A 26981-nucleotide genomic window follows, 5' to 3' on the forward strand; every position below is an offset into this window, starting at 1 on the left:
TCTCTGTAATGCCAACTATGTCATACTTGTGCTTATTAACTAGCATTTCTAGTTTTTCCTGCTAATACCCAATACTTCTTGCATCAGTATACAGACATCTAAGATACTGATTTGATTTCCCCCCTATGTTCTCCCATGTAGCAATTATAATAAGTTCAGAGTTAGGACAGATTCACTGTACATACCTTGTTTGCGTACATCCTCTACAGCAACAACCAATTCCTCCTTGAGGTCATGGCTCTCTTTAGCAATCTGTTCTCCTTTTTCCAAAAAGTTTTGAGTAGCTTGCTCTACCGAAGCAGCCAACACATGTGCTTTCTTAGATCGCCCTTTCTTTTTACCAGATGGCCCTTTGTTGCTTGTGTTAACAAGGGTTGTCACCTTTGGGGAGGGAAAAAAAAGGTTTTTTTTAAAAAGTTTGCACAGCACTTTAATTAGTTGCCCTAATTAGTATTAAATTAACTGTCCCATATGGAAGGTCATGTGATCTGTATGTGTCTTTTTTTTTTCAATAAAAATAGCCCAACCTTCAGACATGCCAAGCATGCACAGATTTGACTGGCTTTCATGGGAGCTAAAAGTGCTCAGCACCTAAATTCATAAATTCCAAGGCTAGAAGGGACCATTGGGATAATCTAACCTGACCTCCTGTAGAACACAGGCCAGAGGACTTGCCCCACATAATTCCTAAAGCAGATCTTTTTAGGGAAAAAAAATCCAAACTTGATTTAAAAGTTGCCATTGATGGAGAATCCACCACAACCCTTTGGAAAATCGCTCTAATGTTTAATTACCCTGTTAAAAATATATGCCTTATTTCCAGTCTGAATTTGCCTAGCTTCAGCTTCCAGACATTGGATCATTGGATACCTTTCTCTGCTAGACTGAAACACCCATTATCAAATATTTGTTCCCCATGTACTTATAGACTGTGATCAAGTCCCCATTTAACCTTCTCTTTGTTAAGCTAAATAGATTGAACTCTTGGAGTCTATTATAAAAAGGCAGGTTTTCTAATCCTTTCATCATTCTCATGGCTCTTCTTTGAACCGTCACCAATTTATCAACATTGTTCTTGAACTGTTGACACCAGAACTGGACATAATGTTCTAACAGCAGTTGCACCAGTGCCAAATACAGAGGTAAAATAACCTCTCTTCTCCTACCCAAGATTCCCCTGTTTATGTCTCCAAGGATCACATTAGTCCTATTGGCCACAGTGTTGCACTGAGAGCTCATGTTCAGTGGATTAGCCATCATAACCCACAAATCTTTTTCAGAGTCACTGCTTCTTAGGATAGAGTCCTCCAGCTTGTAAATATGGCCTACATTCTTTACTCCTAGGTGTATACATTTACATTTAAAACCTGGCCACTTATTTTAATTTCTTAAATATGGATTTAGGTGCCTAATATGAGGCTCCCAAGTTTGAAAATGTAGTCCCAAATGTCCAGAAAATGATACTGATAATAAGGGACAGAGATTTTTTACTGCTTATTTCTTGATCCATATCCAGCCCAGGTTGGGAGAGCCAAATTTTAGTAACACTCAAACATTTGAAGAGATAGTGTTAAGAAGCAAAGTCCAGAAAGCAACAGTATTAAAGTAATGCCACAATCGAGCAATTAAATATGATGACACAAAAGTTGGCAGCAGTCAAAAAAGCAACACTTTTCTGGGATGACAAATGGTATTACTTATATTGTGGTAGTGTCTAAATTTTGGCCACTTTCCAGACACAAAGGAAGATGCAGCCCCTGCTGCAAAAACTATGCAAGCTAAAAAGCATTATTAGTTTTATTGCTTCAATGTACACATACTAAGGTAGGACAGTAGTTGATGCTGCAGTAATGGTCCCATTTTTGCACTGAAGACATTTAAACTTATAAATACTGTTCATGCTTTCACATTTTTTTAGTATTATGTCACACTGACAATTAGAATTTGTTGCAAACATGTTGAATAACTTGAGTAAGATTTTTTGGAAATTTTGGAGATTTAGAAAACATTGCACACTGTATCTAATGTGCCTTTCTGCCACTCCGCCTGCCCAAAGAAATCACATTACATCACAAAATTCAAATCATTCAAGTTATATATAACAGGATAATATACTTTAGGAACTAGCATAAGCATGCTGGACACCTCTGTTGAGGTGTTCTGTTATCAGGTACTTAAACCATGAATGAAAAAGCAATGGAATTACTGCTGAGTCACAATCGCAGGTGGATTTAAATAGCTCTAATCAGGATACACAAGGTTGTTTGGGTGACCATTAGGGTATGTACTGCAGAGTTAACATGGATTATTATCTGGGTGTTAAACCCTAACCTCTCCCTAACATTCTAACACAAAATCTTTGTACCCAAGTCTGTATCTGCTTTGGACCTGGGCTTACTAGGCCAGTTGGGGTACAAGTTAGAGCACAGGTTCTCCAACTCACTTAGCAGTCTGGACACCCACACACAGGTTTGGTGAACTCAGAGCCCATGTTTATTTGTTTATTTCTTTTTATTTTAAGCAGAATTTCAACTTTGAATTTCCATACTTTTAACAGTTGGTTTCACTGTTTATATCATGGTGGTAGATCTCTGTAACCTAATTCCAGATTAACAAAGAAACACAATAAATTACTCATACAAGACTAGTAAGAACAGGTTTCAAATGCAGTTGGCAGTGAAACTAATTGACCTTATACTTTCAATAACAAGATATTGCAGAAATTGGCATGGTTAAACTGAGGGCAAAGAAAATGAGGCTGGGATTTGAGCTCAGTTATACTCTTGATGGGGGCCGGATGTGACAGAGCATGTGTGACCAATTGACAGTGCTGGCTAAAGCATTCTGATCTCCAGTGCATGGGGCACATGACCACAGAAGTGGAACACATATAGACTAGCACTCAGAGAAGAATTAGGTCTGTTGCTGCCAGGGTACTTCAGATAATAAATACAAAGGGAGAAAACATAAATTAAGGAAAAGCAGGACAATAAAGGAATGTCATCAGAAAGTTTCTACGTAGAGAAGAATCACTAACATGTTGCAGCAGGGGCAGCCAAAGACAAAGGAGTCCAATGGTTCAAAAATAAATTACTGTAGTAACATCTAGAATTTTTTGTTGGTAGAAAAATTACATAACTACTATGAATGGGCAGAGACAGAGGACACACTTAACTTCTTCCTGTCCCCAAAACATTAAGTATTCCATTAAAAAAATATCAAACCTAATCTTGTTGATTGGTATAGTGCACCATTCTGCACATCCTACCATGATAAAGAAACAACTAAACAAAAATTAAGTAACCAAAATCACCTCCACAAAAATTCAATATACTGATCTTGGTTAAATCTTAATGGAAATGGTCCTTTATTATGGATAAAATAGCATAATATTAAATTTGCATTAATTATTTCAAAGGAAATTATTAATTTTCAAAATATTCACCCATCCTTACAGAACTGATATCAAGGAATTTCACTGAAATAATACACATGTTGGGTACTTTTATTTCAAATTTTCCCCAACCATTGCAATGCTAATATGTGAAGATATTGAGCACAGAGCTGGGTATACATTTTCCAACAAAATAGTTTAATCAGAAAATGCAGATTTGTAGAACTCAAAATGTTTTGCAGAAACATCATGGGTTCGATGAACTTTTGGTGAATCAAAGGGAGGTTTCTGTGGGAAACCTGCCACCTCTCCAGGCTGCTGGGGTCTTCCAGGATCCCCAGCTACACAGTAGCCAGATGTATCAGGGCTTCCAGACTCCTGGTCATGGATCCGGGAACCTGAAAGCCCAGGAGCCCCAGCTTTACCCACGGCTCAACTTCTGGGTCCACAAGCTTCAGGTTTCCAAGCCAAGTACAAAATACATCAGAAGGACAGAACAGGTCATGCTGGTGGAGGAGTGGCTATTTGTGACTATTTGTGAAAGAAAGCATAGAATTAAATGAAGTAAAAAACTTAAATGACCCAAACTGTACCATAGAATCTCTTTGTATAGTAATTACATGCTCTAATAATAGGGATATATTACCAACCACCTGGCCACAGTGGTGACAGTCAGGGCTTTGGAGTTGTGCTCCGGCTCCGCTCCAGCTCCAGGCAAAAACCTGCAGCTCCACTGCTTCAGAGCTGCTCTGCGCTCCAGCTCCGCGCTCCACTCCAAAGCCCTGGTGACAGTGACTGTGAAATCCTCAGGGAGATTAGAGAGGCTATAAAAATAAACTCAATAATAATGGGGGATTTCAACTATCCCCATATTGACTGGGTACACGTCATCTCAGGACGGGATGCAGAGATAAAGTTTGACACTTTAAATGACTGCTTCTTGGAGCAGCTAGTCCTGGAACCCACAAGAAGAGAGGCAATTCTTGAGTTAGTCTTAAATGGAGCACAGGATCTGGTCCAAGAGGTGAATATAGCTGGACTGCTTGCTAATAGTGACCTTAATGTAATTAAATTTAACATCCCTGCTGCGGGGAAAACACCACAGCAGCCCAACATTGTAGCATTTAATTTCAGAAAAGGGGACTACTCAAAAATAAGGAAGTTAATTAAACAGAAATTAAAAGGTACAGTGCCAAAAATGAAATCCCTGCAAGCTGCATGGAAACTTTTTAAAAAACATCATAATAGAGCACGGGTCGGCAACGTTCAGCACGTGGCTCGCCAGGGTAAGCACCCTGGCGGGCCGGGCCACTTTTATTTACCTGCTGACGTGGCAGGTTCGGCCGATCGCGGCCCCCACTGGCCGCGGTTTGCCGTCCCGGGCCAATGGGGGCGGCGAGAAGCCGCGGCCAGCACATCGCTCGCCCGCGCTGCTTCTCGCCGCCACCATTGGCCCGGGACGGCAAACCGCGGGGAGTGGGGGCCGCAATCGGCTGAACCTGCTGCGTCAGAAGGTAAATAAAACTGGCCCGGCCCGCCAGTGTGCTTACCATGGCGAGCCGCGTGCCGAACGTTGCCGACCCCTGTAATAGAGGCTCAACTTAAATGTATTCCCCAAATTAAAAAACATAATAAGAAAACCAAAGAAGTGCCACTGTGGCTAAACAACAAAGTAAAAGAAGCAGTGAGAGACAAAAAGGCATTATTTTAAAAGTGGAAGTTAAATCCTAGTGAGGAAAATAGAAAGGAGCATAAACTCTGGCAAATGAATTGTAAAAAATATAATTAGGAAGGCCAAAAAAAGAATTTGAAGAACAACTAGCCAAAGACTCAAAAAGTAATAGCAAAAAAATGTTGAAGTACATCAGAAGCAGGAAGCCTGCTAAACAACCAGTGGGGCCACTGGATGATCAAAATGCTAAAGCAGCATTCGAGTACAATAAGGCCATTGCGGAGAAACTAAATGAATTCTTTCTATCAGTCTTCACGGCTGAGGATGTGAGGGAGATTCCCAAACCTTAGCCATTCTTCAAATCTGAGGAACTGTCCCAGATTGAGGTGTCATTAGAGGAGGTTTTGGAACAAATTGATAAACTAAACAGTAACAAGTCACCAGGACCAGATGGTATTCACCCAAGAGTTCTGAAGGAACTCAAATGTGAAATTACCAAACTACTAACTGTAGTTTGTAGCTATCATTTAAATTAGCTTCCATATCAAATGCCTGGAGGATAACTAATGTGAAGCCAATTTTTAAAAGGGCTCCAGAGGTGATCCCAGCAATTACAGGCTGGTAAACCTGACTTCAGGACCAGGCAAACTGGTTGAAACTATATAATAAAGAACAAAATGGCTCCAGGGAGACTCTGCCAAGTATGACCAGTTTGAAAAATGTGGTGTTAATTGTGGGGGCCTGGCTTTATCTGACATTAAGTCTTTCTGGTAAACTGCTGGCGAAAGACGCACACGAAAACCCCCAAAACCACAAGCCTGAAGGTGTTGACTGACTAAAGACACCCAAGTGCTCAAAACAGCTCCTTATGTGGCAACAAAAGGTCATAGCAGATGTAAACATAAACAGGGGCCAAGGATTTAAGCAGGGAAATTAGAGGGCAATTATTGGGCCGAGACAGAGAGTAGAACTGCCTGCCTGGGGAGCGGGAGGGCTGATGATTACAATAAAGGGGAAACGCAAAAGGATCCCAGTGCTCACTCCTTGGGAAGTGGGGGAGGTGAACAGGTGGTACAGCTATGCTTCTGCAGGGGGTAGCTGAGCTTCTGCTACAATAAACCGAGCCATAACCGAAGACTCCAGTCTCCGTGTGTTCCTGTGTGTGCCCGCTGGTCATGTCTAAAGACGTAGGATGCCCCAACATTAATCTTCGTTCTTTATATCAGTTTCCCTTTTTAGTGGCTCATCTCTTCATCATCTATATCCCTTTTATGTAATTTAAAGTGGCCTAGAGTGAGACACATTAGAAGCCAGTTATTTTCTTTGATAGACTTTCAATTATTATATGCCTGCAAACACATGCACCCACACTCACTTTCCCCCGCCCTCCCATTAGCTGTCTGCCCTCCATTCATCTTTTTTTCAATCAATTTTATGCTATCCTATATAATCTGCTAACATGGAGTCTGAATGCGCATCCTTACATTATGTCCTCAATTAAAGATATGCCTTTGTCTTTCTATACTCATACACTACTGGCTTTACAACTAAGGGGGAAAACAAAAGAGGTAGAAGAGAGGAGATTCTTCCCCCTGCCCCAAAGAGTCACACCAGCAGAAAAACCTTCTTTTGTTTCAAGCTGCCCTAAGCATATTAATATCCTAGATGAAGAATTTTTTGACGCCTACAAAACTATGTAAAAGATTTAAAAACTGTTAACATAAAACAAATTATAATACATTATGTTTCACAGCTGCTCCTAAATCACAGGCAGACATGAACAAGAATAAGGAAAATACATTATTTATATCAATTTGGTTGTCAGTGGCAGAATTTTTCTGCACTGTCCAATACGTGTATATAAAGACAGGTCTCCAAAAAACGTATATTCATCTGCTCTAGGAATTATTTTTAGGAAGTTCTATGGCCTGTGTTACATGGGAGGTCAGACTAGAAGCTCACAATGATCTCTTCTGGCCATGGATTCTATGAATCTTTTACCAGTGGTTCTTAACCTTTTCCGTACCAGGACTCCCTTTCTCATGCCAGGAACTGGAGACTTCCTCCCATCCAGCTGGGACTCTTCCCTCCTTTAGCAATATGAGAAAAGCAATCTGGTTGCAACCCACTGACATGTTGTTCAGAACTATTGAGAACCCATAATCTAGATAAAGATTAATCATCTAGGTCAGAATATAAATGCAGGCTTTGCAGAGGATGATGAACTGGCATCACTACGAATTTTTTTTTAGAACCCTCAGAGCTGTTATCAGTCCAAAACGGAGCACCATACACTAGGAATTATTGCTTTCCACTCCAGCCTCAGGCTTTTGCTGTCTTTTTACATTACTGAATTGTGAACAAAGACATCTCAAACAATACATCTTTTACAATGAAATGCTGATCTTTAAACCATGATCATAGTTTCATTTAAAAATGAGAGGGGGTTTTGTACTTCACATGTGTAAAAAGAGACTTTTTCCGTATCGCTGGCCAAAACTACAAATTTCTGATTTGCAATAAATTTCACTATTTCAGAATTTGGTTTCATTCCAGTTTGGCATGGAGCCTAGAAGCTCTGAGAGCTGCAGTGTTACCAGACTCCCAAGCTCCATGGCAGGGAGTCTGGAAGCCCTGGCATGGTGGTGTCACTCTGGAGCCATGGATTCTTGGAAGGGTCCCTGAGAGCTGGCAGGGAGCCAGGCAGGTGTCCCTTGCAACTCTGGCAAACAGGGTTGTGTGAGAACCCTGCCTGTGATTAGGCAAAATTTATCAAACCATTTTCATGCTAGAGGCACAGATTTTCCAACAATTGACTTGCACTGACTGCTAACTTTTAAACAATGGCTTACAAATTTTAAACAATGGACAGACAATAGCTCCAAACGTGGAAGGCATGAACTAGCAACATCTGACAATTATCAAAACAAAGGCAAGTCATTGCTAGTAGGTTTTTATGCAGAGGGTTGATAATTTCGAAAACAAAGTAACATCATTCACCTTTGAACAAAGGAGAGATTTGGAGCCTAACTGCAGCCTGAGATCAATCTCATACGTACTTTTACTCTAGTGAACATGACAATAAAGAGGAAAAAATAAATACTTAGAACACACATAACCCCCCCCCCCCCCCCCCCCAGGATGGCTACTATTCCAATAACTCATCATCCTCATCAACACGGAAAATCCCAAAGGGACTTGGTCTTCTTGCAAATTAAGGACTACCCAGATTGATCTCTGGCAAGGTGCTTAAGGTAGTCTGATTATATGTTCAATTTATGTCTCTCACTGACAATCCTGTTACACCACTGAAGCTTTTGACACACACACATTCAACAGCCATGTAGCAGTGTTCCTTGGTACAAAAGTTTCCGAATTTGCGGATCTTTCATTCTTATAGTATGTCCATATCAAGGAAACTGCCAAAACCAAGCCAGTACTGATGGAGGTGGTTGTTGGTTTCAGCTTAAAATATCCTCACTTTGGATCTTGTCCTGCCACTTGATATGGAGCAGCTGATGGAAACAACAAGAATCAAAAATGTCAATCTGGTGTTCATCAGCTTTCCTCAGCACCCATGTTTTATTTCCATGCAACAGAGTTGGTGTAACTGTGATTCCACAGATCCACAGCTTTGTAGCAAGCTTGTCATGACTGGGCAGTAAGCGGCCAGACCTAGTAATCAGAGCCAGAATCTGCGGTCCCAAGAGAAGAGTCAAGCTGGGTCAGGAGACCAGGAGGTCAGAGTCATGAAACAAACTGGAGATCAGAACCATGAATCAGATGCCAGGAGTCACACCGGGTTTGGATGCTAGGAAATCAAGCCAGGGGAGTAGGAGCGGGAGCAAGGAAGCACAAGGCACAGAGTCTAGAAGAGGGTGGAGCCCAGTTGTTTGGACAGCTTCCAGTTCCTATCGCTGGCTTAAGTAGGCACAATCTTGATGTCATGAGATCCCTACAGAGACCGAGGAAGGGCCTAAAACATGGCAGCAGCTGCTGCTAGATGACTGTCCAAATCTTTTGAACATCCTCCAGCACTCTCTGTGATGCCTCCCAAGTATTTGCCACCTGCCACTTGCTCAATGTCCCTTCCAGACAGGTTAATACTGAGCTGGGAGCTATTTTATGGTAAAGACCAGAGCTTAGTTTTATCTGGATTAATAACCAGAGCAATGCATACTGCTTTGGGCCAGACCAGATCAACCATCAGCTGCATCAAATCATCAAACTGAGCCAACAAGACAAAGTCACTGACGTAGTCAAGATCTTGAAGCAGAAGTATATTCCCCTCAATGCCACTTACAGTTGACTCCTCAAGCTTATCCATCAACCAATTTATGCTGATACTGAATGATTGTGAGAGACCACGGCCTTGCCAAACATTTGTGGAGATAGGAAGCCATGCTGTGTATCTGCCACTGACTCAAATGCAGCTGTCCATTGTGTTACAGAGCTCTATCAATGACATTATTGCAACGGACAATTGAGGAACATCTTAAAATGATCTTCCCACTGATGCTGCAGACTCTGGCTGATAATTCAGATGGCACTACCGGACAAGCTGGTGCCACCTTCCCTTGCAAACACCTTAAAGTTGAATAGAGAGTGTAGAGCTCATGCTTGGTGGCATCCTGTTGTAAACTGACTGCCTGAATAAACCACCAGTAACTCCAAATAGATTATCTCTAAATAGCCATGTGTTTTGAGTCATGCAACCTAAGACCAGTGTTGTGTTATCTACAAACTTTATCAGTGATGATTCTATGTTTTCTTCCAAGTCATTGATAAAACATTAAAGAGCACAGGGCCAAGAATGGGTCTCTGAGGGACACCACTGGAAACACACCCTCTTGATGACAATTCCTTATTTATAATTACATTCTCATACCTATCCATTAGCCAGGTTTTAATCCATTTCATGTGTGCCATGTTAATTTTACATCATTCTAGTTTTTTTTTAATCAAAATGTTGAGTGGTACCAAGGCAAACACCTTACAGAAGTCTAATTTATTTCGTCAACACTACTACCTTAATCAACCAAATTTGTAATCTCATCAAAAAAGGTGTCACGTTAGTTTGACAGAATCTACTTGCCATAAACAAATGCTGATTGGCATAAATTATATTACCCATCTTTAATTCTTTATTAATTAAGTCTCATATTAGCCACTCCATTACCTTGCCTGGGATCGATGTCAGGCTGACAGGCCTATAATTACCTTGATCATCCCATTTACCCATTTTAAAAATCGGCACAACATTAGCTTTCTGCCAGTTTTCTGGAACTTCCCCAGTGCACCAAGGTTTACTGAAAATCAACATAAACGGTCCAATGAACTCTAGCCCGATAAATTAAGACTTTTACTGGATTAAAAAACTGGTAAAAAATTAAGGTAAACTTGTAAAACATGTTTATTTCATTGAATTTATTCTATGCACATCTATAATGCATATTATAAACATAAAATTCCAGTTGCCAGAGGTAAAAATATTAATTTAAAATAGCATCTCTGAAAGGTTATTAGTATTGGGCAAAATGTTTTGCCATTTCCCCCCTAATATCCAAGTAAACGTTTCTTGTTCCAGACAGTGGCATTTTTTGAACTCTAAATGTAAATGGTTGTACGTTATTCTTCTCTTCTCAAAATACTAATATGTCATCAATCTGCTAGAAACAGTCAATGACCTGAATAAAGGCAGTCCTGACATTTTAGTATAAGGCCTTTTTTTCTCCTTCTAGATATAATGGCAGCCTTCCACCTGAATGCACTTATTGCCTGACTGATTATACTAATGGTATCACTCTAAGCATTGTTTTTTTCAGAATACTCATGGTTCTGAGAAAACTTTGTGTCATCAAAGAGGAAAAAACATGTTTGTAATTATATGTTTCCAATACTTTATTAAGTGAAATCCTTTTGCAAGAATAAAGTTACAAGGGACAGTAATTTGGGTATTATGATTCTTTAACAATGTATTTTTAAAAACACACCAACTATATTTCAGAAGTGACTGGTAATTGTGGTTGCTTCAAATTTTGGGTGACCACCTTAGCACCTTATATAGTCTTATATTCAAAGGTGCTAAGCACCTGCCGCGCCAACCTTTCAGGATTGGGTCCTAACACAAAAACAATTCAAAATTTTAAAAATGCCCATAGAATTTTTATTTTAAATATAGTCCAGTGGTCCTCCCACCTCTCTAACCAACATTTCTTTCCCTTCACATGCATCTGACACAGTTTGAAACTGGGTAAAAACCTCTAGAAATAAGAGATGGAAAAGTTCTGTTAAGAATCTATCAACTGACAAGTGCAAGATCATTCCCAACTCTATATTTTCTAATGCTTTGTCTGGTCTGGATTTAATTGTCCTATGTGAGGGGATCCCTCCATTTAACTTTGTAGACTACTTCACAGTCTAAAGTTTCCTGTTCTCAAGGTCAGATATATACTGAAGAGTGATTCTAGATTTCTTGGTTCTCAATGACTTACACATTAATTTTGCTAAGTTTATAAGTAATGTGTGGTTTTGTTTGCTTGTTTTATAAACGTCCAGCTCTGCATACTGCAAACTCACCCTAGGATCTGGAAGTCAAGCTGTGCTCTTTCTGTGTTCATTACCAGTAGTCCATAATAACCCTTACCCAACTGAGAAGCATTAGATGTGAGGAGAAGGTAAAAGCATTTGACAGTTGGTATGTGCATTCTGTTCATGTGCAAGACAAAAAAAACATCTAACGTACTCTCCCATAGCTTTGCAGGCTCTGTAGTACAAATAGAAAAAAATATAAATTTACTTTTTATTTCTAACTTAAGCCAATATGATTCTGAACACATCCAGATAGAAATTCTGTTGAGTAAGACGTTGTGTTTTTACATAACTACTTTTCTGATCATAATCATACTTCAATTTCATGCCAATATTCCCAGTCACACTCTCTTTGTCACTTTAAATAAATTTGCACTTTCCTTACCACAAATTGTATTGTTTCTTTTTTCCTGCCAAATTACATCACAAATATATGTAATTCATTCTACGCTATCACCTGTAAGATTCTCTGAACGTTCCAGGTATCTCTCCTGTGGTAAATATCTGTGTTTTTGATTATTTTATAACCAGTAACACCCTCTTTTTTTTTTACTTAGAAAAGTCTGTGTGAATGTATTGTTCATGAAAGCTACCTGACTGATATCCATCAAGTTCTCCATTTATCCAGTTAACATGTCCATGTAGTGTAAGCTTCCGCACTCTGCAAAGCCAACACGCCTCAGTCTTGATCCAGGGAAAGTCCCTTCAAGGGTAAGATCGTTGCTCTGTGGTTATGGTTAAGGCTACCATTTAGTTATAGGTATTTTTAGTAAAAGTCATGGACAGGTCACGTGCAACAAACAAAAATTCACAACCTGTGACCTGTCCATGACTTGTATTATATACCCCTAACTAAATCTTAGCTGGGGGGGGGGTGCTGCTCTGTGTGGGTGCAGGGGACTGCTGCTGGGGCAGGGCAGAGGCAGTGGCATGAGCTGCCGGAGGCCACTGAGCAGCAGCTGCTCTGGCTGTCCTCAGGGCCTAGGGTGACCAGATGAGAGGAAGAAAATATCGGGACACATGGGGGGGGAGGGGTCCGCCGGCGGAGCAAAAAAAAAACCCATTGCTGCCGGCGGAGCGAAATATCGGGACAGATTGGTTGGGACGCGGGACAAACACCTAAATATCGGGACGGTCCCGAATTTATCGGGACGTCTGGTCACCCTATCGGGGCCACCAACCCGCCGCTGCTCCCGCAGCCCCCGGGACCACTGCCGGGGGCCTCTGAGCTGTGACTGCTCCTGCTGCCCCCAGGACTGCTGCTCAGGCAGTCCCCAGGGCCCGTTGCCTGGGGCTACCCACACAGCGGCCGGTGCTTCTGGCCCGGGGGCCGCTCCAGTAGCACCTCTGCAGCTGGCTGCGGAGCTGCTCCAGAAGCAGCCGGCGTGGCTGTCCCTGGGGCCAGCTGCTTGGGCAGCCCTAGGGTCAGCCAAACTGGCCGCTGCAGAAGTCACAGATGTCGTGGAAAGTCACGGAATCCGTCACAGACACGGAGCCTTAGTCATGGCCCATATAAACTCTCTGCTCAGTCTGAGAAGAATGTCAATTTGTGACGTTTGTGCTGGTGCCTTGATGCGACATGGACACTCGCCAAACACATACATTCACTTTTAAATAATGAATCTTCTGTGCTATGATTTAGGAATTCAAAAACTGTCCTTTAGCTTACTAAATCAGATTATAGATATACAAGCACACACATATAGATATTATATTTTTAGCACCTTGTTAGTAATTTTGATAAATATGGCTTTTCTCAAATTAGAAAGACTTAGACAGGTGTTTAATTGAAGCTAATTAAGCAATCTATAGTCACTTCCGGTTTGCCATTTAACTCTCAGTGAAGGCAGATGTGAACAAAATTGATTGCTTAATTGTCCCATTTAAAAGTCTGTTCAGTGGTTTTTATGCAAGCAGAATTTAGAAAATTTCTAAAAACTTTTTTTTCCTCATCATCTTCCTAATTCATATTTCCTCCAATTTCCAACAAACACTTCTTAAAAAGACCTGCCTTTCCCAGTAAAATAGCATTTATACAGAAAGCAGTATAAAATATACATTCATCGTTTCATTATTTTTATATTATTTTATTGACTGAGTCTCCCACACTCCGTTCAAAACACCGGCTAGATTTTAATCCTTTTCAGCTCAATAAACATTAAATATAAAAAAATTGACAGAGGGATATACTTAAATCAAACTCCATAAATGTTTCTCATGCATTCTCATCTTTTCTCCATTATCAGCTTCTTCCAAAACAGACAGCGACTTTCTAAAATCCTAAATATCTTCTACAAACAAGTTTTAAATAAATTAAATAAAATTAAATTTTAAATAAACATTGTTAATCTAGTACCACCAGACTGGCAAGAGAGCATCTATAAGAAATCTACATTGGTTCTATCTAGGTTATGCCATTTTGTGCAGTCAAATTTATGTTTAGTACTAAAATGTGAGTTTGGGCTGTTATTTACTCATGAAAGACTAGTAGGAACTGCTGAAGATACCAAGAGGCATGTATGAGTAAGAAAAAGTTAGAAAACATCTTGTTGGAAAACTTTTACCGGGTCTGCAGGTGACAGTGCCATTGGCCCAGTTTCTAGAATTGTGCCTATGGATTACTGATTTTCCAATGACATGTAATACCAATAAATACGCCTCAGTTTTCTTACATCACATTTGAATTTATCAAAGGAAATTCAGTCAACCAGAATCAGGGTCACACTATGTTAGCTGTTGTACAAATATACAGGGAGATCCAAGTACACGCCCCAAAAGACCTCAAAATCTAGAAGACAAACAAAATACAAAGGTTGACTGGTGGGGGGGAAGGGACACATTTTAATTTTTTTATACTGATCCCCGAGAACTAAATAATTTCACTTTTGTGGGTTGTGTATCAAAATCCCATTTATTTAACAGTACTTTTCTTTACAGGAAAACTATTTTCCATTAAGCGATAGAACTTTATTTTTCTCCATTATTTTGAATAGAAAGAGACTAAACCCAAATTATGCCAGTCTGGGTCATGGTAGGAAGTTATTTCATTTGACCACAGGAGGGCATCCTATACTATAGTAACAGGGGGATATGCTAAACTGTGAAATATCTGGGGTGTGTATATCTTTGGGATGTAACAAAGGGTTTCAGTGGTATGTGTGGCTAGCCACACCTCGTACCTTGAATGCCACTTACAAAATATTGCCTTATCTGAGATCAAGAAATATTTTGCTTTTTTAGTTTTAAAAACCTATTACATTTAAAAGTGTAAGAGCAGACTTAATTCTTGGAAGATCTATTTAATGCCAACATATGCAAAATTCCTGTTGAAAAAGGCACGACACCATTGCTTCTACCAGGGTCCTATGATTTTTTCCAAAAAATAAATAAAGCTAGGGTCATTCATACTTGGAAAAATAATGTACATTTGTTAGATTAACAGATATCACATCTAAAAGAGAAGCTTTAACATTACATTATCTTTATTTTTGTTCCAATGATTAAGACTTTGTATTAACTGAAATAACATAAGAGGATTTAAATAATCCTTAAGTGGAGATCCTAAACTAGGATGCCAGTCAGCAATCAAATAACCATAAATAGTCAACTCACAATTCTTCTATGCACCATTACAAATCCAAGACAAATCATTCAAAGCGTTTAAATTGACATTGAAGGGGAGGGAAATAACCCACTTCACAAATAAGTAGGAAATAAGTCAATCTGTGTTGCATCTAACTCCTTCAGATAAACACCAGCAGATAAAAATTCCCTAATTTAAGTAACTAATCCTCTAAACCAGATTAAATAAATTAGAATCCAGGAAAATGTTTTTATTATCTAAATTTTTGCAAGCCAGTCAGGCTCGAAAAATATTTACATACTGAATGTGAATTCAAAAAATCAATACTCAAGGTCAAAATTATCTAGGCAGTTTTGTAATAAATGAATGAAGAATAGGGAAAAGTTAGGGCAATCAATTTAGACTGAATATTGAGGAAAATAACAGAGACAGAAAAACACGTTTCCAATAAAAAGATGAAATTTGATTACAACAAACCTGTTTAAATTCAGAAACCTTTGGATATGGGAGAGATGTAGGCTGTTAGGGCATTGTTTTATATACTTGACCTACATAAATGTAACTAAAATCAGACCAAATAAAGCACTAGACAATATACTGAAAACAATAAGCCTAGGCTGATCAGAAGACTGGACCAGATCATATACCCATTTCTAACTTCTACTATTCCATAAACACTCTTTTCATCATCCAATATGAAAAAACAAGGATTTGAATCAAAACAGTTATATACAATAATGCATCCAGTATTCATTCTTTTGCTTCAGAAGTCATATTTCCCGTGTGAAATATCAGCTGATTTGGCAATCAGCTAAAAATGGCTAACAATGAAATTAACATCTGTATCTCTTGTAGCGTAGCAGTTGGCACAAGAGAACTTTAAGGGATTCATGGATTATTATAAATATACATATTAAAAATACTTGATAAAAACTTATCAGTGATTTTTAAAAAAATATTTTTACTAAACAAAGTTTGAATTCAGGTACAAGAACAATGCTTCCAGCGCAGTTCTGCAGCTGTATTTAAATCCAAACTTAATATAAATCATATGCAATATAATAATAAAATAAAATAACAATAATGCATTTTATCCAAGGATCTTAAGCACTTTCCAAATATTCGAGGGACTCTTTTGTCGTGTGTGTAACACCTAAGAGTACTATCAATCAAAAGAGATTAGAGAAAAAAATATTTCCTCTATTTTGTTATTCAGCATGTTTACATGGTGCACTTGACAGCACTGGTGAAATCCACTCCACCTACTTAAAGATCAAAAATTGGGACTTTAAGAAGGTGGAGTATAGTGTGTCTCTCTCTACCCAGAATTAAGATGATTTCCCATATAAATCAGTCCCTCAGTCCACCGTCCACCCCCTCTGGCTTGTATGGGTCTTTTACACAGCAACAGGGAAAAGAAACTTTTTTCAAAACAATACAGTGTAATTATACAATTGCAAACATAAACCCGGAAACCCTGGACGCCCCATCATCTCAGGCATTGGCACTCTTACAGCAGGATTATCTGGCTATTTGGACTCTCTCCTCAGACCCTACGCTACCAGCACTCCCAGCTATCTTCGAGACACCACCGACTTCCTGAGGAAACTACAATCCATCGGTGTTCTTCCTGAAAACACCATCCTGGCCACCATGGATGTAGAAGCACTTTACACCAATATTCCACATGAGGATGGATTACAAGCTGTCAGGAACAGTATCCCTGATGAGGCCACAGCACGCCAGGTGGCTGAGCTTTGTGACTTTGTCCTCACCCACAACCACTTCAGATTTGGGGACAACTTATACCTTCAAGTCAGTGGCACTGCTATGGGTACCCGCATGGCCCCACAGTATGCCAACATTTTTATGGCTGACTTAGAACAACGCTTCCTCAGCTCTCGTCCCCTAGTGCCCCTCCTCTACTTGCGCTACATTGATGACATCTTCATCATATGGACCCACGGAAAGGAGGCCCTTGAAGAATTCCACCTGGACTTCAACAATTTCCACCCCACCAACAATTCAGCCTGGACCAGTCCACACAAGAGATCCACTTCCTGGACACTACAGTGCAAATAAGTGATGGTCACATAAACACCACCTTATTCCGGAAACCTACTGACCGCTATACGTACCTACATGCCTCCAGCTTCCATCCAAGACACATCATACGATCCATTGTCTACAGCCAAGCCCTAAGATACAACCGAATTTGCTCCAACCCCTCAGACAGAGACAAACACCTACAAGATCTTTATCAAGCATTCTTAAAACTACAATACCCACCTGGGGAAGTGAGGAAACAGATTGACAGAGCAAGACGGGTACCCAGAAATCACCTACTACAGGACAGGCCCAACAAGGACAATAACAGAACACAACTGGCCATCACATACAGCCCCCAGCTAAAACCTCTCCAGCGCATTATCCACGATCTACAACCTATCCTGGAAAATGATCCCTCACTCTCACAGACCTTGGGAGGCAGGCCAGTCCTCGCTTACAGACAACCCCCCAACCTGAAGCAAATACTCACCAGCAACTACACACCACACCACAGAAACACCAACCCAGGAACCAATCCCTGTAGCAAACCTCGTTGCCTACTCTGTCCCCATATCTACTCTGGCGACACCATCAGAGGACCCAACCACATCAGCCACACCATCAAGGGCTCATTCACCTGCACATCCACTAATGTTATATATGCCATCATGTGCCAGCAATGCCCCTCTGCCATGTACATTGGCCAAACCGGACAGTCCCTCTGCAAAAGAATAAATGGACACAAATCGGACATCAGGAATGGTAACATACATAAGCCAGTAAGTGAACACTTCAATCTCCCTGGTCATTCTATTACAGATTTAAAAGTCACTATCATTGAACAAAAAAACTTCAGAAACAGACTTCAAAGAGAAACAGCAGAACTAAAATTCATTTGCAAATTTAACACCATTAATCTGGGTTTGAATAGGGACTGGGAGTGGCTGGCTCATTACAGAAGCAGCTTTTCCTCTCCTGGGCCTGGTCTACACTACGACTTTAATTCGGATTTAGCTGCCTTAATTCGAATTAACGCTTGACCCGTCCACACAACGAAGCCAGTTAATTCGAATTAAAGGGCCCTTTAATTCGATTTCTGTACTCCTCCTCGACGAGAGGAGTAGCGTCAAAATCGGTATTGTTAATCCGAATTAAGGTTAGTGTGGCCGCAATTCGATGTTATTGGCCTCCAGGAGCTATCCCACAGTGCACCATTGTGACCGCTCTGGCCAGCAATCTGAACTCGCATGCACTGGCCAGGTGGACAGGAAAAGCCCCGGGAACATTTGAATTTCATTTCCTGTTTGCACAGCGTGGAGAGCACAGGTGACCACAGAGAGCTCATCAGCACAGGTAACCATGCAGGCTGATAATCGAAAAAGAGCACCAGCATGGACCGTACAGGAGGTACTGGATTTGATCTCTATATGGGGAGAGGATTCAGTGCTAGCAGAACTGCGTTCGAAAAGACGAAATGCCAAAACTTATGAAAAAATTTCCAAGGGCATGATGGAGAGAGGCCACAATAGGGACACAGATCAGTGCCGCGTGAAAGTCAAGGAGCTCAGACAAGCCTATCAAAAAGCAAAGGAGGCAAACGGTCGCTCTGGGTCAGAGCCGCGGACATGCCGCTTCTACGCTGAGCTAAATGCATTTCTAGGGGGGGCCGCCACCACTACCCCACCTCTGACTGTGGATTCCGAGCTGGGGATAATCTCATCAGGTACACCTGATGATTCCGTGGAAGGGGAAGAGGAGGAGGAGGAGGACGAGCTGGCAGAGAGCACCCAGCTCTCCGTTCTCCCCAACAGCCAGGATCTGTTTCTCACCCTGACTGAAGTACCCTCCCAAGCCTCCCAAGCCAGCACCCAAGACCATGACCCCATGGAAGGGACCTCAGGTGAGTTTACCTTTTAAAATATAAAACATGGTTTAAAAGCAAGCATTTTTAATGATTAATTTGCCCTGAGCACTTGGGATGCATTCGCAGCCAGTACAGCTACTGGAAAAGTCTGTTAACATGTCTGGGGATGGAGCGGAAATCCTCCAGGGACATCTCCATGAAGCTCTCCTGGAGGTACTCCAAAAGCCTTGCCACAAGGTTTCTGGGCAGTGCAGCCTTATTCCGTCCTCCATGGTAGGACACTTGACCACGCCATGCTAGTAGCAAGTAATCTGGTATCATTGCCTGACAGAGCCTGGCAGCGTATGGTCCCGGTGTTTGCTGGCATTCAAGCAACATCCGTTCTTTATCTTGCTGTGTAATCCTCAGGAGAGTGATATCGCTTAGGGTAACCTGGTTGAAATAAGGGAATTTAATTAAGGGGACAGAGGTGGCCGTTCCTACTGGGCTGTTTGCCTGTGGCTGAAAAGAAATCCTTCCCTGCATTTAGCCAAGTGCAAAGGGGGGGGGGGGGAGGATTGGCCCAGAGCTTTTCGCGTTTTGCTAGCAGGGATCTTCCCTGATACCAGCCACGCGGTGGGGGGAGGGAGAAAGCACTCATCCCAGAGAATTCATGGCGGGTGGGGGTGGGGGGGGTTGTTAGTTTGGTTCCTGCTGGGATCTTCCCTGATACCAGCCACGCGGTGGGGGGAGGGAGAAAGCACTCATCCCAGAGAATTCATGGCGGGTGGGGGTGGGGGGGTTGTTAGTTTGGTTCCTGCTGGGATCTTCCCTGATACCAGCCACGCGGTGGGGGGAGGGAGAAAGCACTCATCCCAGAGAATTCATGGCGGGTGGGGGTGGGGGGGTTGTTAGTTTGGTTCCTGCAGGGATCTTCCTGATACCAGCCACGCGGTGGGGGGAGGGAGAAAGCACTCATCCCAGAGAATTCATGGCGGGGGGGGGGGATGTTGTTAGTTTGGTTCCTGCAGGGATGTTCCCTGATACCAGCCACGCGGTGGGGGGAGGGAGAAAGCACTCATCCCAGAGAATTGGATGGGGGGGGGTGTTAACCTTCAGCAGCAGAAAACAAGCTAACAGGAAAACTGCAGCACAACGGGCTTTGCTTGGTATGTGGGAAAGCAGGGCGCAGAAGCCTAAAGACAGTGGCTTACCATGGCAGCATGCAAGGTGAATTCTGTTGCCCGGACCTGCGTCTGTGATCTCTAGCAGCAAAGCCACAGGCACTCAATATTAAGAGGCAAAATGCGACCTTGCACAGAAATCACATGTGCTATGTAATGTGAATAGTATACACCGTGAAAGAGTATAAGCATTGTTCTGAAAAATGTATCTTTTAAAAAAATTCTCTCCTTTTTTCACTCCCTCCAGCAGGTGCAAATGTTTCAAGCCTCCCTCCTCCTTCCCGAAGGCTATCCCAGATAAGGCGTCGTAAAAAAAAGACGAGAGAAGAGATGTTTTCCGAAATCATGCAATCCACCAGGAATGAAAGAGCTCATCTGAATGAGTGGAAGGAGACGGTTTGCAAGTATAGGAAAGAAGCCAGTGACCGTGAGGACAGGAGGGACCAACGTGAGGACATGAGGGACCAACGTGAGGACAGAAGGGACCAACGTGAGGAGAGGAGAGACGCTCGAGATGAGAGGTGGCGGCAGGAAGATCAGAGGAGTCGGGAAGCAACGCTGGGGCTGCTGCGTGAGCAAACAGACATGCTCCGGCGTCTGGTGGAGCTTCAGGAACGGCTGCTGGAGAACAGAGTGCCGCTACAGCCCCTGTATAACCCCCCTACCTCCTCACCATGTTCCATAGCCTCCACACCCAGACGTGTAAGAACACGGGGGGGGGGAGGCTCCGTACACCCTCCCATTCCACCCCAGTGGACAGCCCAAGCAAAAGGCTGCCATTTTTTTAACCTTTTTTTACTGGGCTTTTCCTTCCCGCAGATCCTCCTCCCAAACCCCACTCAGGTTCTGTGCCGCTACAGCCCCTGTATAACCCCCCTACCTCCTCACCATGTTCCATAGCCTCCTCACCCAGACGTTTAAGAACACGGGGGGGGGGGGAGGCTCCGTACACCCTCCCATTCCACCCCAGTGGACAGCCCAAGCAAAAGGCTGCCATTTTTTTAACCTTTTTTTACTGGGCTTTTCCTTCCCGCAGATCCTCCTCCCAAACCCCACTCAGGTTCTGTGCCGCTACAGCCCCTGTATAACCCCCCTACCTCCTCACCATGTTCCATAGCCTCCTCACCCAGACGTTTAAGAACACGGGGGGGGGGAGGCTCCGTACACCCTCCCATTCCACCCCAGTGGACAGCCCAAGCAAAAGGCTGCCATTTTCTTAACCTTTTTTTACTGGGCTTTTCCTTCCCGCTGATCCTCCTCCCAAACCCCACTCAGGTTCTCTCCCTCTTTTTATAATCAATTAATAAAGAATAAATGATTTTTAAACAATGGTGACTTTATTTCCTTTGAAAGCAAGCTGGGGGAAGGGGGAGGGTGGGTTCCTTACAGAGAATGAGTCAATAAAGGGGGCGGGTTTTCAGGAAGGATAAACAAACATAAATTTCACACTGTAGCCTGGCCAGTCATGAAACTGGTTTTCAAAGCTTCCCTAATGCGCAGCGCTTCATCGTGTGCTCTTCTAATCGCCCTGGTGTCTGGCTGCGAGTAATCAGCAGCCAGGCGATTTGCCTCAGCCTCCCACCCTGCCATAAAGGTCTCCCCCTTGCTCTCACAGAGATTGTGAAGCACACAGCAAGCAGTAATAACAATGGGGATATTGGTTTGGCTGAGGTCTGAGCGAGTCAATAAGGATCGCCAGCGACCTTTTAAACGGCCAAATGCACATTCTACCACCATTCTGCACTTGCTCAGCCTGTAGTTGAACAACTCCTGACTCCTGTCCAGGCTGCCTGTGTATGGCTTCATGAGCCATGGCATTAAGGGGTAGGCTGGGTCCCCAAGAATAACAATTGGCATTTCAACATCCCCCACGGTTATTTTCTGGTCCGGAAAGTAAGTCCCTTGCTGCAGCCGTTTAAACAGATTGGTGTTCCTGAAGACGCGAGCGTCATGAACCCTTCCCGGCCAGCCCACATGGATGTTGGTGAAACGTCCCTTGTGATCCACAAGTGCTTGCAGCACCATTGAGAAGTACCCCTTGCGGTTTATGTACTGGGTACCCTGGTGCTCCGGTGCCAAGATAGGAATATGGGTTCCATCTATTGCCCCACCACAGTTAGGGAATCCCATTGCAGCAAAGCCATCCACTATGACCTGCACATTTCCCAGAGTCACTACCTTTCGTAGCAGCACCTCAGTGATTGCTTTGGCTACTTGCATCACAGCAGCCCCCACAGTAGATTTGCCCACTCCAAATTGATTCCCGACTGACCGGTAGCTGTCTGGCGTTGCAAGCTTCCACAGGGCTATCGCCACTCGCTTCTCAACTGTGAGGGCTGCTCTCATCTTGGTATTCTGGCGCTTCAGGGCAGGGGAAAGCAAGTCACAAAGTTCCATGAAAGTGCCCTTACGCATGCGAAAGTTTCTCAGCCACTGGGAATCGTCCCACACCTGCAACACTATGCGGTCCCAACAGTCTGTGCTTGTTTCCCGGGCCCAGAATCGGCGTTCCAAGCCTATAACCTGGCCCATTAACATCATAATCTCCAAAGCACCGGGGCCCGCGGTCTCAGAGAATTCTGTGTCCGTGTCCATGTCCTCATCACGCTGGTCGCTGCACTGCAATCGCCGCCTCCTCCTCCTCGCCTCTTTTTTCTGGTCCTGTGTAAGCATAAACTCCACGAGAAAGCGTGAGGTGTTTATAATGTTCAAGACTGCGTTCTGGAGCACAACGGGATCCATGCTTGATGCAGAATGGAGTCTGCAGAGTTCACTCAGGAAAAAAGGCGCGAAATGGTTGTCTGCCGTTGCTTTCAGGGAGGGAGGGGGAGGCTGTACCCAGAACTACCTGCGACAATGTTTTTTGCCCCATCATGCACTGGGGTCTCAACCCAGAATTCCAAGGGGGGTGGAGACTGCGGGAACTATGGGATAGCTATGTAAAAGCTACCCACAATGCAACGCTCTGGAAATCGATGCTACTATGGTAGCTTGGACGCACACCACCGAATTAATGGTGCCTAGTGTGGCCGAATACATTCGAATTTATAAAATCGGTTTCCTAAATTCGAATTATATAAATTCGGATTAATCCTGTAGTGTAAACATACCCCTGGAATTGACACCTCCTCATCTATTATTGGGAGTGGACTACATCCACCCTGATTGAATTGGCCCTGTCAACACTGGTTCTCCACTTGTGAAGTAACTCCCTGCTCTCCATGTGTCAGTATATAATGCCTGCATCTGTAACTTTCACTCTATGCATCCGAAGAAGTGAGGTTTTTACCCACGAAAGCTTATGCCCAAATAAATCTGTTAGTCTTTAAGGTGCCACCAGACTCCTTGTTGTTTTTGTAGATACAGACTAACACGGCTACCCCCTGATACTAAACATTGTTATGGGGACTCAGGACTTTTTTTTAAATTTACTAGATTTCAAGTCTGATCATATCCCCCAAAATGAGCCTCAATACACTCTTATACCTAGGTGGCATACCTGTGACCAGCCAGCAGCAGCAGCACTCCTCAGCGTCCAGATGCATATATACACAAATATATGCTGAGGGGTACTGCTGCTGGCTATCACAGGTAAGCCATACATTTAGGGTGTAATCCTGTAGTGGCAGAGGAATAGACTGGATGCTCTAACAGGTCTTTGCCAATACTAAGTTTCATGATTTTATGTCCTAGGAGTGCATGGAGGAATAAGAAGGAGATGGTGCACAATAAATCAAATAACCTAGCAAACTTGAAATAAGTATGTCTCCCGATTGGCTTTTCACCAAGGTGAGACAAATTGTTGGAACAAAAAAAAATAATAAAAAATCAAAATCACAAACAAACAAACAAACAAAAACCCTGCATGCCTGCTGCTGATCTGATCTTCCTCAAGAGTAGCTAGGGTTACCATATTTCCACAATCAAAAAAGAGGACACTGGGGGGGGGGGGGGAGCCCCGCTCTAGCCCCACCCCCGCCCTGCCCCCCCATCCACTCCCTCCCACTTCCCACCCCCTGACTGCCCCCCTCAGAACTCCCAACCCCCCCCGCTCCTTGTCCCCTGACTGCCCCCTCCTGGGACCCCTGCCACTAACTGCCCCCTAGACCCCCACCCCCTATCTAAGCCTCCCCGCTCCTTGTCCCCTGACTGCCCCCTCCTGGGACCCCTGCTCCTAACTGCCCTTCAGAACCACACCCCCTACCTAAGCCTCCCTGTTCTTTGTCCCCTAACTGCCCCCTCCTGAGACCCCCCCACCCTAACTGCCCCCCCCAGGACCCTACCCCCTACCTGTACCCTGACTTCCCAAAACCTTATCCACCCCCCCCAGAAATCCCCCCCCCTGAACTCCCGACCCCCCCCGTCTCTTGACTGCCCCCTCCAGAACCTCCCTGCCCCTTCTCCGACCCCCTTACCGTGCCGCGCAGAGTGCTGCGGAGCGGCGCGCTGGGCAGCAGGGGAGGGGGAGCAGGGGGAGGAGCTCCAGACTGCCAGAGGCCCGAGGCAAACGGCCGGCCGGCGATCTGTGAATGCAGGGAGCGGGAGGGAGGGAGAGAGAGGAGGGGAGTGGTCTCAAGTTGCAGGGGAGAGGAGGGGGAAGCAGAGGAGGGGCTCTGGCTGTCAGAGCCCCGTGCGAGTGGCACGATCCGGCCGGCTGCCCTGTCAGCCGCGCGCGCTCTGCATGGGGGGGAAATCCGGACATTTACAAATTCCCCCTGGACGCTATTTTTAACTCAAAAATGCGGACATGTCCGGGAGAATCCGGACGAATGGTAACCCTAATAGCAGAACCATCCTACACAATTTTAAAATTTACTTCTGTCCCACACGTTCCACATGTATATGTAGTTGCACAGAAAGCAAGACTTTTTCCTCTTTGTTTTTTCAACAAAAGCATGAGTAATACATCTAATTATTCCATTGCATATGGTGTCTATGCCTTTTGAATTACCACAATACATGGCATTTCTCTGCCCACCAGATTACTGGATTTTGCTTTTCCTTCCATGCTGAGACAATGAGTCTTTTCTTGCAACTGGAGTTACCATTCCTACCCTGTTATCTTTGCTACCGCCACCAATATCAGCAGCCGCTTTCTGAATAACCTTGGCCCTGATTTTTGCAGTAACAGTCCGAGTCAGTGATTTACCAACGTTTGCCATCCCTAGTGAGGCTAAAACTACAGGTGCAAGCTTATTTGAGAGAAGATCCCTCTCCACACACACACAATGGTAGTGAGAATACAAATACTAGGTGTCCTAATAAATGGATCTAATATCTAGCTTGCCACCAGCAAGTGACAGTTATAAATGTATAATAAATTAAGGAAGATATCCTATCTCCTAGAACTGGAAGGGACCTTGAAAGGTCATTGAGTCCAGCCCCCTGCCTTCACTAGCAGGACCAAGTACTGATTTTACCCCAGATCCCTAAGTGCCCCCTCAAGGATTGAACTCACAGTGCTGGATTTAGCAGGCTAATGCTCAAACCACTGAGCCAGCCCTCTCCCCCAGGAGGACAGTTGGCAGGACAGACCAGCAAGCATCAAATCAGGAGTGCAGATTTTTTCTGTGAGATGGAGTTGCTTCAACTCACTCAGCCACAAGCAATGAAGGAACATATAATGGGTGTTCTTATCAACATAACAAATATGTGACTCGACAGCAACACTGCAGTACACGGACTTGATGCAGAAATTACTAAGTGAGGTTCTTTGGCCTGTTTTGCAAGAGGTCAGAATAGATCATAAAATCTGGCTTTAGAAATCCATGAATCTATATTGCAGCGTATACTAATTTTACGTGGACGACAACAACAGAACTAGGATACCCAGGGCCGGCTTTAGGCCAATTCAACCAATTCCCCTGAATCGGGCCCCGCCCCTAAGAGGGCCCTGCGCCCATGCCCCGGTACGGTGTACCGGCGTGGCCTGGCTTCCCCAGGGGACAATTTAAAGGGCCCGGGGCTCCCAGGCCCTTTAAATTGCCCCCAGAGCCCCACTGCTGGAGCCCTGGGGTAGGGCTGCAGGGCTCTGGGGGCTATTTAAAAAGTCCGGGGCTCCCGCTGCCTCTACCGCCCCGGGCCTTTAAATAGCCGCTGGAGCCCCGCTGCTTCCTCAGGGCTCCCGCAGCTATTTAAAGGGCCGGGGCGGTAGAAGGAGGGGAGCCCCGGGCCCTTTAAATAGCCCCCAGAGCCCTGGGATAGTGGGGGCTCAGGGGCTATTTAAAGGGCCGGGGCTCCAGCTGTCCCTGCTGCACCCCCTGCCCTGCCCGCAGCCAGCCCCGTACCCCCTGCCCAGTCTCCAGCCAACCCCTGCTGCACCCCCCTGCCTGAAGCCAGCCAGTCCTGCACTCCTCTGTCTCCAGCCCTGCCAACCCCTGCCACACCCACCTGTGACCCTGCCTGAAGCCAGTCAGCTCGCTCCACACACCCCTGTCTCCAGCCAGCCCTGCACCCCTTGCCCTGCCTCCAGCCAGCCCCTACCTCCTGTCAGCCCCTGCCCTGCCTCCAGCCAGCCCCATGTCCACTGGTGCCCTGCAGTTCCCAGGGCAGTAACCCTGCACACCTGCTTCAATGAGAGGGTCAGGGAGCAGCTGGGACCCACACATGTGCACACCACACCTGCAAGGAGTGGCGGGGACCCACACATGTGAAAAGGAGCTCAT

General features: G+C 44.1%; 1 protein-coding gene across 6 annotated transcripts in view; it reads right to left on the reverse strand.

Moving 5' to 3' along the window:
- CTNNA2 (catenin alpha 2) overlaps positions 1-26981 on the reverse strand; it is a 658570-nt gene that overhangs the window by 588421 nt on the left and 43168 nt on the right. For all 6 annotated transcript variants that reach the window (XM_065405686.1, XM_065405687.1, XM_065405685.1 and 3 more), the window contains exon 2: positions 186-381. In XM_065405686.1, coding sequence (XP_065261758.1) covers positions 186-381 — 196 coding nt within the window. The remainder of the gene's footprint in view (positions 1-185; positions 382-26981) is intronic.

This window comes from Emys orbicularis, chromosome 5, assembly GCF_028017835.1.
Source record: "Emys orbicularis isolate rEmyOrb1 chromosome 5, rEmyOrb1.hap1, whole genome shotgun sequence".
Classification (NCBI taxonomy): domain Eukaryota; kingdom Metazoa; phylum Chordata; order Testudines; family Emydidae; genus Emys; species Emys orbicularis.